The sequence below is a fragment of the Hyperolius riggenbachi genome, chromosome 4 (assembly GCF_040937935.1).
Source record: "Hyperolius riggenbachi isolate aHypRig1 chromosome 4, aHypRig1.pri, whole genome shotgun sequence".
Lineage (NCBI taxonomy): Eukaryota > Metazoa > Chordata > Amphibia > Anura > Hyperoliidae > Hyperolius > Hyperolius riggenbachi.
The window spans coordinates 335,104,535-335,117,473 of NC_090649.1; the positions used below are offsets into that span (position 1 = coordinate 335,104,535).

Here is a 12,939-nt window from a genome sequence, read left to right on the forward strand (position 1 = left end):
GCAGAAAACTTAAACCGCCGGGTGTGCACCATCCCATTGCAATACATTAGCCAAGCGTTTTTCCAGGCGGATGCGGCCGGCGGATCGCTCCAAAAACCGCTCGGTGTGCACTGGGCCTATCATTGCAATTTGCAGGAATGGATTTTTGGCAGGAACAGATCTTTTGCAGATACTGATCTTTTGTGTCTGTACAGCATCTGTGTGTGCAGCATCTTGCAAAGATTTTTTTCTGATGGAGAGTTCAGCTCCATACAAAAGACTGTGTAGAGTATGGCTCTCATACTACATGAAGGGTGGTAAGATTGGTCTGTGATCGTTCATTTTCCAAAGACTATGGTCTGATGTGTGTATGAGCCTTTAGACATATGGAAGCTGCCATAGTTATTTCCTTTTAAACAATACCAGTTTCCTGGCAGACCTGCGGATCTTTCTGGTCAGTAGGGTCTAAATCACACACCTAAAACAAGCATGCATCTGATCTTCATGCTTGTTCAGGGTCTATGGCTTAAAGGGTACCCGATGCGGTGCGGGGGGAGCAGATGGGACACAGAGGCATGTCCCCTACTGTTCCCTTACCACCACACCATCACTGCCTCCCAACACTGAGCAGCTCTTCCAGCGGCATGACCCCAGGGGTCACAGAAACAAAACCTAGTTATTTCAGGCCACAGGAGTGGCATAGAGCAGCAGGGATTGATCTGCCAAGCTCCCTGGATCTAATAGCATTGTTTTTTACTTAGTATAAATCAGAGGATGCAGAGGATCAGCAGGACAACCAGGCAATCTGCATTTTTTAAAAGGAAATAAACATGTCTGCCTCCATATTCCTCTCACCTCAGGTTCCCTTTCAAGTATTATTGGCAGTGAATCAGCATAACAGTCAGGCAATTAGCATGGTTTACAACAAAATAAATAAGGCAGCTTCTCACTTAAGGTGTCTATTAATAATTATGATTACAAAGTACTGTAAAAATATTGGTCAAAAAGTCATTTTGATAATCGTACGTGCAGAGTCAGACAAGACTAACTCCATTAATATATGGAAACTCCACTAATATATGGAAAACACTGGCATCTTAACTTACAGACCATGATGTCGTAGGGGAAAGAGCTCTATTATCTTTGGATAAAACTAGGGCCTTTGTAACAATGGCTTGGCAGCTCTTTAAAGAGGAACTGTCGTGAAAATCTTAAAATTTAAAAACACATACAAATAAGAAATACATTTCTCCCAGAGTAAAATGAGCCATGAATTACTTTTCTCCTATGTTGCTGTCACTAACAGTAGGTAGTAGAAATATGACATTACCGACAGATTTTGGGCTAGTCCATCTCTCCACAGGTGATTCTCAGCATGGCCTTTATTCTTTATAAAGACATTCCCTGAAAAAGATTTACACACTGATGCTGGCCTGCCTCCCTACTCACTGTACACTTTTTTGGCAGTTGGACAGAGCAACTGCCATTCACTAAGTGCTTTTAAAAAATAAAGAAAACCCTGAGAACTCTCCCTATGAGAAGATGGGCTAGTCCAAAATCTGTCGGTAATGTCAGATTTTTACTACCTACTGTAATTGACAGAAACATAGGAGAAAAGTAATTTATGGCTCATTTTACTCTGGGAGAAATGTACTTCTTATTTGTATGTGTTTTAAATTTAAGTTTTTTGCGACAGTTCCTCTTTACGGTGTCCACTAAGGGCTCATTTCCACTATCACGAATTCGCATGCGTTTTTCGCATGCAAATTCGCATAGCAATACAAGTGAATGGGACTGTTTCCACTTGTCAGGATTCCTTTGCGTTTTTCTGTGCAGAAAAAATTCGCATGGCAGAGCCATCAGAATTCGCATGCCGCATACCGCTATGCGAATCGCATACAATGTATTTAATAGGAAATTCGCATGAGGTTTTGGTATGCGAATTTTCATGCGAATTCGCATAGAAACAATGGAAAAGCACACCAGCACTGCCATGGTTAAATTCGCATGCATCATCATCCATGCGAATTCGTGTGCGAATTCGCATGAAAATTCGCATGGACCCGCATGCGAATTTCGCATCCGCATGCGAATTTTTCCCGCGGCGATTCGCACCGCACAAGTGGAAATGCAGCCTAAAGGTAGCCATACATCTAGCGATGATGGGCAGATTCGACCAAGAGACAAATCTCTCTCTAATCCAATCTGATAAGAGAGAGAGAGCTCTCAGCTACTCATACACCACAGGCCGATTCCCAATGAATTTCATGCTGAAATGGATCTGGAATCGGCATTGTGACGCCAACCCCACCACCTCGTCGCCTCCACGCATTCCCCCTAATGTTAAGTGTCCCTCCGGTGCCCCATGCAGGTTATACCTTTCCGCGACCTCCACTTGTCCCCCGCTGCTCCGGGTGCACTCCATTTCTTCATACACGCACGCCACGTGGTTGCCTAGTAACGTGGCCGCATGTCTGACGACATAAGCACACCCTTACTAGGAAACCACGTGAGGTGCGCATGTATGTAGAGAGAAATGCGCCCGGAACAGCGGGGGACAAGCAGAGGCCGCGGACAGGTAAGGTATAACATGCACAGGGCACCGGGGGGACAGCACCCGGGGTTTCGTCATGTTCATCTATCGTCCCAAAATGTCACGCTGTTACCGTCGCACACCCGATCGAGCAAGTCGGCCCAGCATCTTGCAGCATGCACAATCGACTATGCGACCAATTTTGGGACTGAAATGGTTTGCATTGTCGGTCGGGCATGCACTTGGCGGCATACGATTATAACAATTGAATCGGATGGTCGCCTGATGTATGGCCACCTTAACAATACAAAATTGTGCTTGTTCCTCACAGCATAGATTCAAATGCATTTTTACATTTCAAAGTACAAACAATACGGGAACTGCAGTCATACGATAGCAGGCAACTCAATCCAGTATCATCATTGTGGAACTCCAAATGTATGTGAAAGATTATTTAAAGGGCTGTATCAAAAGATAAATACGCTAGGGATGTGGCAATCACATGAATTAGCAGGTGTCAAAATGACTGAAGCAGATTTATTTGACAAACAATGGGGGCAAAAAAAAAAAAAAAAAAAAACATGCAATGCAGCTCAGACCTCTGACTTGAACTAAAACATTAAGCATTTGCATACATGGCCCACATGCTAAAAGGAAATTCCATGGCTCAGAACAATGTTATTAATAGTAAAAAATCTGTTTAATGGAGTCTTCCTGAAACGTATTTAATTAGGGAAGACAGATACTGGAATTACCTACCTGCAAATCCAGTATCTTCTTTTTAAATTCTACCATCCATCCCAACACAAGCTGGAGGTTATTTGAGATTTAAGCTACAGGGTTGAGATGATAAAATATTCAACTACAACAGGAATCACAGACACACCTGTGACTAATGTTGCAATGTAACAGATAAACATGTCTCGAGGCAGGTCACGATGCAGAATTCAGTACATCCCTCTGCAGTAACACATAAGCACACTGGCTATATCATCTGTATGTCAGGAAACATCTAAGCTTGGTACACACCCTTAATTTTGATTGGCCAATTTTACCCCTTTACTTAGGCCACATACAGACATCAGACCATAGTCTTTGGAAACTGAAAGATCACAGACCAATCTTACCACCCTTCCTGTAGTATAAGAGCCATACTCTACACAGTCTTTTCTATGGAGCTGAACTCCACATCAGAAAAAAATCTTTGCAAGATGCTGCACACACAGATGCTGTACAGACACAAAAGATCAGTATCTGCAAAAGATCTGTTCCTGCCAAAAATCCATTCCTGCAAATTGCAATGATAGTCTATGAGATCTGCAGATCATCATACACACATGATTTAACTGACATTCATCTGCAGATCTGCAGATCTGAAAATCCATCCTGGTGGATCTGATCTGCAGATGAATGTCAGTTAAATCATGTGTGTATGATGATCTGCAGATCTCATAGACTATCATTGCAATTTGCAGGAATGGATTTTTGGCAGGAACAGATCTTTTGCAGATACTGATCTTTTGTGTCTGTACAGCATCTGTGTGTGCAGCATCTTGCAAAGATTTTTTTCTGATGTGGAGTTCAGCTCCATAGAAAAGACTGTGTAGAGTATGGCTCTTATACTACAGGAAGGGTGGTAAGATTGGTCTGTGATCTTTCAGTTTCCAAAGACTATGGTCTGATGTCTGTATGTGGCCTAAGTATGAGAGCCTACCTATACAATCTGTACATAGTACTCAAAATCAGTTAGAGCTCATGTTACATGGAGGTGGTAAAATTGGCCACTGATTGGCCAATAAAAATTAGATGTGTATGCAACCTTATGGTACCCATACATAGTACAATAAAAACGTTTGATTTTCCCATTTAATCGACCAAAATTATCTAATTGAATGAAAGTAGAAAAAATAATCCTTTTTTCCGATCAAGAAAAACTTAAGATTATCCCTTTTTTTCTATAGAAATCTGATCGGACATGTTGGAAAAATCTTTATATTCGATCTAACGGAATAATCGAACGAAATTATCTAATTGAAAAAAATTGTACCATGTATGGGCATCTTTAGAAATTTGCAGGCCAGCAGCTAAGCCAGGCTTGTACGTATGTGTTCATAGCAACCTTGAGCTAGCTCTAGTGTCACACACCTGAGACAAGCATACAGCTAATCTGGTCAGACTTAAGGCTAGTACACACTAGCAATTTTGATTGACCAATGATTGCTCAATTTTACCATGTAGTATGAGGGCCAAACAGATTTTCAATTCTATGCAGATTATATAGGTAAATGGTCATACTACATGGAGGTGGTAAAATTGAGCAATCATTGGTCAATCAAAATTGCTAGTGTGTACTAGCCTTTAGGTCCGTGCACCTAAATTGCATGCTTGTTCAGGTTATTGGCTAAAGAGTAAATGTAACCAAGGATTGAACTTCATGCCAATCAGTAGTCGATACCCCCTTTCCCATGAGAAATCTTTACCCTTACTCAAACAGATCTTTAGGGAGCTCTGTATGGCTGACATTGTGGCGAAACCCCTCCTCACAGTGTGATGTCAGCACCTAGGTACTGACATCACACTGTGGGAGCTTTGTTGCAGTGTGGAAAGTAACAGCTGTTTCTAACTGCCAAAAAAGCAGCATCTCCTTCCATAGACATCACCTGCCAGCAGTAAAAATGTCTCCTTGTGATTAATTTCAGAATGTAAATTAGGGAGAGGAAAGATTGTACAATGGCTAAATTCTGATTAAATCATGTATAAATAATTATTGATTATTATTAAAAATTAAGCACTTTTTCATTACATTATTTTCACTGCAGTTCCTCTTTAAGGCTACTTTCCCACCAAGACGTTACGTTTTAGGGGACGTTATGGTCGCATAACGTGCCCCTAACGCAACGCATGGTGGTGTTGAAGTTGGACGTCAGACTGAGCTGCGTTATGCAGCTCTCAAAGCAGCCGCTCCAGGTTAGTGATAGGAAGTCTGGATCTTTTTAAGGATTCGGATCATTTGAATCGGATCATTGAAAAGATCCGGATATTTGAACCAAATCATTTGAATCATTTTACTAGGGAAGCAGACTGGGTGAAATGACTAGCAGGACAGGACTTTCCCTGCACTGTACATTCTGTATGGCCCAGTGCACACCAAAACCGCTAGCAGATCCGCAATACGCTAGCGGTTTTGGGAGCTGATTTCAGAGCGATTCTAGGTATGTTTAGAGAGGTTTCTTAAACATACCTAGCGGTTTTGGGTGCGTTTTTGTGTAGCAGATTACACATATTGTTACAGTAAAAGCTGTTACTGAACAGCTTCTGTAACAAAAATGCCTGGCAAACCGCTTTGAAGTAGCGTTTTTCAGAGCGGTTTGCGTTTTTCCTATACTTTACATTGAGGACGAAACGCTTCAGAAATGCGCAAACGCGCAGCAGGAGGCACGTTTGCGGCTTGGCAAAAACCTCAAACCGCCGGTGTGCACCATCCCATTGCAATACATTAGCCAAGCGTTTTTCCATGCGGATGCGGCCGGCGGATCGCTCCAAAAACCGCTCGGTGTGCACTAGGCCTTAGTTCCGGTTTCTTCCAGACAGACATCCACTGTGAACCGAATCTTTCATTGTGATGATCCGGATGATTCGACTCACAAAAAAGATCCGGATCAAGTGAACGATTCGTTCATGATCCGGACAACAGTACAGTCCCACCACCAGTCTCCACAGTGCAGTGAATATTAATTAGCCATGTGGCTGGCCACGGAGGAGGAGGGGAGACCTCCTTCTCCAACATTACTGAGCATGTGCAAACAGTCTTGGCCCACAACGTGGCTTAGCCCAGTATAACGTACAGCATGCAGCACTTTGTTTAAACGCACGGCCATCCGCGTTTCATGATGTGACCTATTTGAAAGGGTTAAGGCTAAGTCCACACTATGCATGTTGCAACACAGGCATCACACTGCATTCGACATGTTATTTTTCATAGTATGCTATGGTAACATGCTCATTAAAGGTGTATGCCAAGGGCTGGTTCACACTGCAAGAGTTTTTTAAGCAATAGCATATCGAAAACCTCTTGCCAGTGCAATGCTATGGGTGATTTTTTATAATGCTCAGGTGAGAACACACACATAGCATTAAATTAGCAATAGCTTTTAAAATCACAAGCACTTAGAAAAAGCTCTTACAGTGTGAACCAGCCCTGAGGCGCTAGTCTACTTTAGGGGACCCAGCAGTAAACCTCATAGAGAACAATTATCCAATCACAGTACTCTCTTACAGCATTAAACCCAATCTCGTTAGCAGAATTTACCCATGAAGTTTCCTGCTAGATCCCCTAAAGTAGGACTAGCGCCCCCACTAATGATACAATCTTGATTGTACAATCTTACCACTTCTATGTAATAGGAGGGACTACCAAAGTATCTAAAGTATAGATTTGGTAAGATTGTACTATTAATGACCACCCTAACGTGCACCTTATCCAGAAATGCACTGTAGAAAGTGTGTTTGGGAAGAGCATTCACATGCAGAAAATGCACCCTTTAAAACTTTAAATTATGTCCAAAGACATGATTAACTGATAAAGGGATTCTGTGACTCAATACTTTAAGGCTGCTTACACACTAAGACGTTACAGGCGCACGTTAGTGCAGCCTGTAACGCTCCCCCAACGCACAGCAATGTAACACAAGTGGGCTGTTCACACTGCCCACGTTGCGTTACATGTAACGCTGCACGTTCTCCCGAAGGTGCAGCATGCTACGGCGTTACAGCGGCTTAAGCCGCGTTAGACTGTTTGCACATGCTCAGTCAGGTTGGGGAGGAGCGGAGAGCGGCCAGGCACATGGCTAATTAATATTCACTGCACGTTGTGACGTACAGTGTTTACTTGCTGGTGCGGCCGCTCTGTGCGGCGATTGGCCGGCAGGACCAAGTGATGCCGCATGCGTCCAAGAGTACGCATTACGGCATCACGGACGCCAGAGTGAGCTGCACAACGCGGCTCACTCTGACGTCCACATGGAAGTGCACCAGGCCTTGCGTTAGGTGCACGTTATGTGACCTTAACGTAGCACCTAACGCAACGTCTTGGTGTGTAACTAGCCTTAACCACAAAACACCCTACACAAGCAGGTAAGGAGGAATGAAGAAACATGAGCTGACTGAAGTACTGACTAGGGAAACCCGAGTCAAGTAACTACAGATATTTACTGAGAACATCAAATATATTTGTTCCCTGTTCTGCATATTTTACTAATCCTAACTGGAAATCTGACACATAACATATCTCGTAGCTGGGCCTTGGGCAGAGAAACTGGCCCTGTTTATAAGCATTTGCTCTGAGACCTTTTACAATGTTTTCTTAACTTATCTAGAAAATGTTTTCAGCACCTAGAAGGTTAAAAAGTAGGTAAGATAAGTAATATCAAACCTCTTACTGCACCTGTGCAGGACACGTTCGCTGACAGGACGCCTGCGGGAGGCAGGTAGAAACCACAGGTAAGTGAAATGCTTTTTCTTTGTGACAGTAAGGTTACCTTTAGGCCTCTTTCACAGTGGGACATTGCGTTTGATGCGACGTTAAGGTCGCATAACGTGCCCCTAATGCAATGCATTGAAAGACTATAGCTTGGATGTTATAGTACATTATTTAGCCCTGCGTTTGGTGCGCTGTTTTCGTTGCACAGTGATGGAACAAAAACGGCGCATGCGTTACATTAAAAAAAACAAAAAAAAAAAACACATTACTGAGCATGTGCAACACACAACGCAGCAGATTTATTGCTAAACGCACAGCATGCAGCACTTTCTAAATATTGCTACACGTTACACACAATGCACCGTGTGCACTGTGAATGTTGCACAGACTTAGTATTGCTGTGCGTTAGTCTGCGTTATAAAATTTTCTAACGTGCGACTTTAACGTCGCACTGTGAAAGAGGCCTTAATGTAAGCCTGAAGGGAAAGTAAACTGATGAGCTAAACAATCATCTCCACAGCTACCAATACAAGATAGACAAATAAAATGTATATTGCACTTTTCTCAGTATCGGGTCCCTTAACCAGTACACTATCCAACTAACCCTAAAAATAACTTTCCTGGAGTCCCATATTCTTACTATGGGTTTGAGGCCCTGTTCACAGTGGTCAGTTGCGTTGCAGAATAATTCTGCATGTCAACTCACTGCCCATACAAATCTATGGGCTGGTTCACAGAACTGCGTTGTAACTGATTGTTTTATTCTAACTTGCTGCTTCCAGACTTTGTATTAGGCCGAATCCACACTATAAGCGCTTTTGCTAGCGCTTGCGTTTGATTAGCTCTTGTAAAAAAATAAATAAATTAAAAAAAAAAAAAAAATCGCTCCCATCGCTTTCATTAAAAATCGCCACAATCATGTATGCTTTTGTGCATATTATGCAATCGCGACAATCGGGGCTATTTTTACCACGATTTTAATGAAAGTGAATGGGAGCGATTTTCAACAAGCTCTAATCAAACGCAAGCACTCACAAAAGCACTTATAGGCCTGGTGCACACCAAAAACCGCTAGCAGATCCGCAAAATGCTAGCAGATTTTGAAACGCTTTTTCTTACTTTTCTGCATCGTTTCAGCTAGCGTTTTGCTGTTTTGTGTAGCGGTTTTGGTATAGTAGATTTCATGTATTGTTATATTAAAGCTGTTACTGAACAGCTACTGTAACAAAAAACGCCTGGCAAACCGCTCTGAAGTGCCGTTTTTCAGAGCGGTTTGCGGTTTTCCTATACTTAACATTGAGGCAGAAACGCATCCGCAATCCAAAATCTGCAGCAGCCCGGGAGTATGCGTTTCTGCAAAACGCCTCCCGCTCTGGTGTGCACCAGCCCATTGAAATACATTACCCTAGCGGATCCGCACCCGCAAGCAGATCGCAAACCGCAGCGGAAACGCTCCGGTGTGCACTAGGCCTTTGTGTGGATGCGGCCTCAAAGTCTATCTCCAGTCTCCATTGCAGTTCACTGTCATTGTAAAGCATGCGATATACAACTGACCACTGTGAACCTAGCCTAAAGGTGCCCATAGATCTAGCGATTCGACCAAGAGACAAATCTCTCTCTTATGAAATCTGATAAGAGAGAGATATGTCAGCTGCCCCCAAACACCACAGGCCAATTCCCAATCAGTTTCAGCATAAAAACGATCCGGAATCGGCCCTGTGCGCCACCTCGCCGCTGTGCCCCCTAATCTAATGTCCTCCCGGTGCCAAAGTGTATACATTACCTCTCTGCAGCCTCCACTTGTCCCCCGCTGGATTCCAGGATTCCTGTCCGCATACACACGTGCCCCACGTGGTTTCCTAGTAAAGGTGTGTGTGTGACGTCCCACGGGCGCCCTTACCAGGAAACCACGTGGGGCGTGCATGTATGTGGAAGAAGAATCCTGGAAGCCTGCTGGGGACAAGCGGAGGCCTCGGACAGGTAATGTATACTTTACACTGGGTACGGGGGACAGTACATTACGCAGCGGCGAGGCAGCGGATCCAGGTGCGGACGCCGTTCACCTGAACAACCAACTTCATCCCAACAACTTGCAGCATGCACGATCGACAATGCAACCAATTTCTGTCCTGAAATGAGTCGCTTTGTTGGTTGGGTATGCACTTAGCGGCACTGATTTTCATCCAATTCGATTACAATAATCAAATTGGATGGTCGATCGGCTGCCAAGGCGCCCGATGTATGGCCACCTTAAGGGTTCAAAATCTAGTTGAGTATCGAACTGTACCCCTGCTATATTTATGTAGCTCCCATACAGAGTAATGGTGAACTTGTAATCTATCTCTTTGATGCCATCAGAAAAATATAAACAGTCACACAGATGTTTCAGTGTATAGGCATGTTTCAGTGTATAGGCCTGTTTTGTAGCATTCCTGGCTTAGTAGCTTATTGTATAAAAAGTTTGCTATGTCAGAAGTGGTCATACATTTTATATTTATACAGGCGTCTGGTCAGGATCTGAGGACTGAGTTTACTATAGCCAGAGATTTACTATATCAGGGCTTTCTATAACCAGATTCTACTGTACTGAGAGTACAGGCAGAAAAATTAAGTTCTATGTAGAATTGTAACTATATGTATACATTTTTTGTCATGCAATGCATCTCTTAGTGTACATCTTTGAGTAAATTTAGGACAACCTACTTTGAGTACTTTTTGGCATGCAAGGGCCTGTAAGGTATTTTATTGATCCAGTGCGTCTCCCTTTAGAAAAAGAAGGAAAAGGTACTGAATCGGGTCAACTGCAGTCGACAAGTAAAATAGGAAAACTTCTGGAATGTTCACAAGACCAGTTGGCCATAAACACTCCCAGGAGTTGAGCAGAGCAACAATGTAATCACCGCACAAAGTTTATAAACAAATTATCATTTCAATCAATATTAGTTTAGGAACACATCATACTCTATTAAAGTAAAAGTACTTTGTGAAAGATTAGTCGTGTATACATTTCACGACATATTTACCATGCAGAGCTGCATGATGTAATAATCAAATACAGTGTGATTCTTTACAATACGCCCTCAGCAAGGACGTATAAAATAAAACCGTATGTGAGCCTGAATGGACTTCCTGTGATCACTCTGGGTACTTACTGAGAGTAGCCACAGTGCCGGACTCGAATAACAGGCAGTCCTCCCTACTGCGAGACTCCAGCAGGACGCTGTAACAAGCCGGGTCCTGCTTGATATGAAGCTTCAGCCCTTTGCTCAGAGCCATAGTGGCGAGTGCAGAGCGGGGGGAACAGTAGAGCAATCAGCAGCAAACATCCCATGGGCAATGCCAGGCGGCACGGGCAAGCAGGAAGCCTGGCATCGCTACAGCATGTGCCAGGCGTGCACATACACCGCATACATCCTGTAGGAAAACAGGTCCTCCTTCCTTATTTGCACTTGGACTGTGAATTGTATTCACCACCACCAGCGTGTGTGTAGCTATCGGAATACAATGAATCCGGACGTTCCCACTAGCGCAGAGCAGTTAAGAATTGCTGTAATACCATAACCCCGCTGTAGGCCATATAAAGTCAGATGATATGGATGTTACTTCCTTCGTCTCTGAAGTACAGGAAGGCGCAGTTCACTTCAGCTGCTGTGTGCTGAGCTGGGAAGAATGCTGTTAGCCGCCACGCTGTAGAGAGTGCGTCGCGCAAACACCTAGTTGCTTTCAGGTTAGGTACTTTCCATAGCATTCGATTGTTGGGCTACTTCATTTGCTGGGCTGCCTGTCAACCGAGAGCGGCCGGGCACGCTGACTTTCCCACGAGTAGATTACTCGAGTTTATATACTGATCTCTGTTCAGACAAATGTCTCTATCTCTTCTCTCTGGAAAATAATTGGATTCCTGTGACAATTCCTTAGTTTTTAGGAAGAAGACTTGCAGTGTGCCTAGTGAGTTTTACTTTTTCCTTTCCTATCTGCTTCGAATCGACTCCTCCTTGCAGATTGTACAGGTAAAAGCAACAGTGCGCTCTCTACTGGATACTTGATAGCATAACACAAAATTATCAATAAGACTCAGGACAAATCTACTATCAAGGGTTTTAACCAGTGTCATAGGCAAACAACCTCAGACCAGGGCCGGTGCAGTGTCTGGGGACAGGCACAAGTTGAAACACTAGAATATCTCCAGGTATCCTGCAGCTCACAGCACTACACCCTTTCTTTCCCTGCTACAGTTGACTGTGGATGGAGCAACAGCGTGTGTACAGAGCATGGAGCAGCTCTAGGGAACTGAAATAAGCACAGCCCTGTGCCCTGCTGTGTGAATGCTTCACTTTCCCCTTCATTAGCAATGTCGGCTGCCCTCAATAACGGAAAATTGAATACTTACCTGCCGGTAATTTTCCTTTCCAGATGTGTCCATGGCAGCACAACGCTATTGTGCTGCCATTGACACATATGGAAAACGGAAAATTGAATACTTACCTGCCGGTAATTTTCCTTTCCAGATGTGTCCATGGCAGCACAATAGCGTTGTGCTGCCATTGACACATATGGAAATTATCTGTATCCAAACTGCTCCTGATTTGCATTATGTGTACTACCCAGCATGCTGTCCTACTATATTATATTGTATTAGGCTCGGCTGAAGGAGACCTTTCAGGAATCCCCCCCCTCCCTTGAAAATCCAGGGTTTGCCCCTGAGTGTGTGTGTATCTATCAAGGATTTTAACCAGTTGTGTAAGGATACCCCAGTGGCATAGCAATAGGGGGTGCATAGGTTGCGACCACACCGGAGCTCTTGGACCAGAAAGAGACCAATTAGGAGCCCTCCTTCATCCATCTTATTAGCTTTTCATTGGTGGTATAATAATAATAATAATAATAATTCCAGTATTTGTATAGCGCCTTTCTCCTGTCGGACTCAAAGCGCTTGCGAGGCAGCCTC

The 12,939-nt window shown here is 43.6% G+C and overlaps 1 protein-coding gene across 5 annotated transcripts in view; it reads right to left on the reverse strand.

Moving 5' to 3' along the window:
* Positions 1 to 11,965, reverse strand: part of SYNJ2 (synaptojanin 2) — a 289,087-nt gene extending 277,122 nt beyond the window's left edge. For all 5 annotated transcript variants that reach the window (XM_068231852.1, XM_068231851.1, XM_068231850.1 and 2 more), the window contains exon 1: positions 11,144 to 11,965. In XM_068231852.1, coding sequence (XP_068087953.1) covers positions 11,144 to 11,267 — 124 coding nt within the window. In that variant the 5' untranslated portion in view covers positions 11,268 to 11,965. The remainder of the gene's footprint in view (positions 1 to 11,143) is intronic.
* Between the last annotated feature and the right edge of the window lie 974 nt (positions 11,966 to 12,939).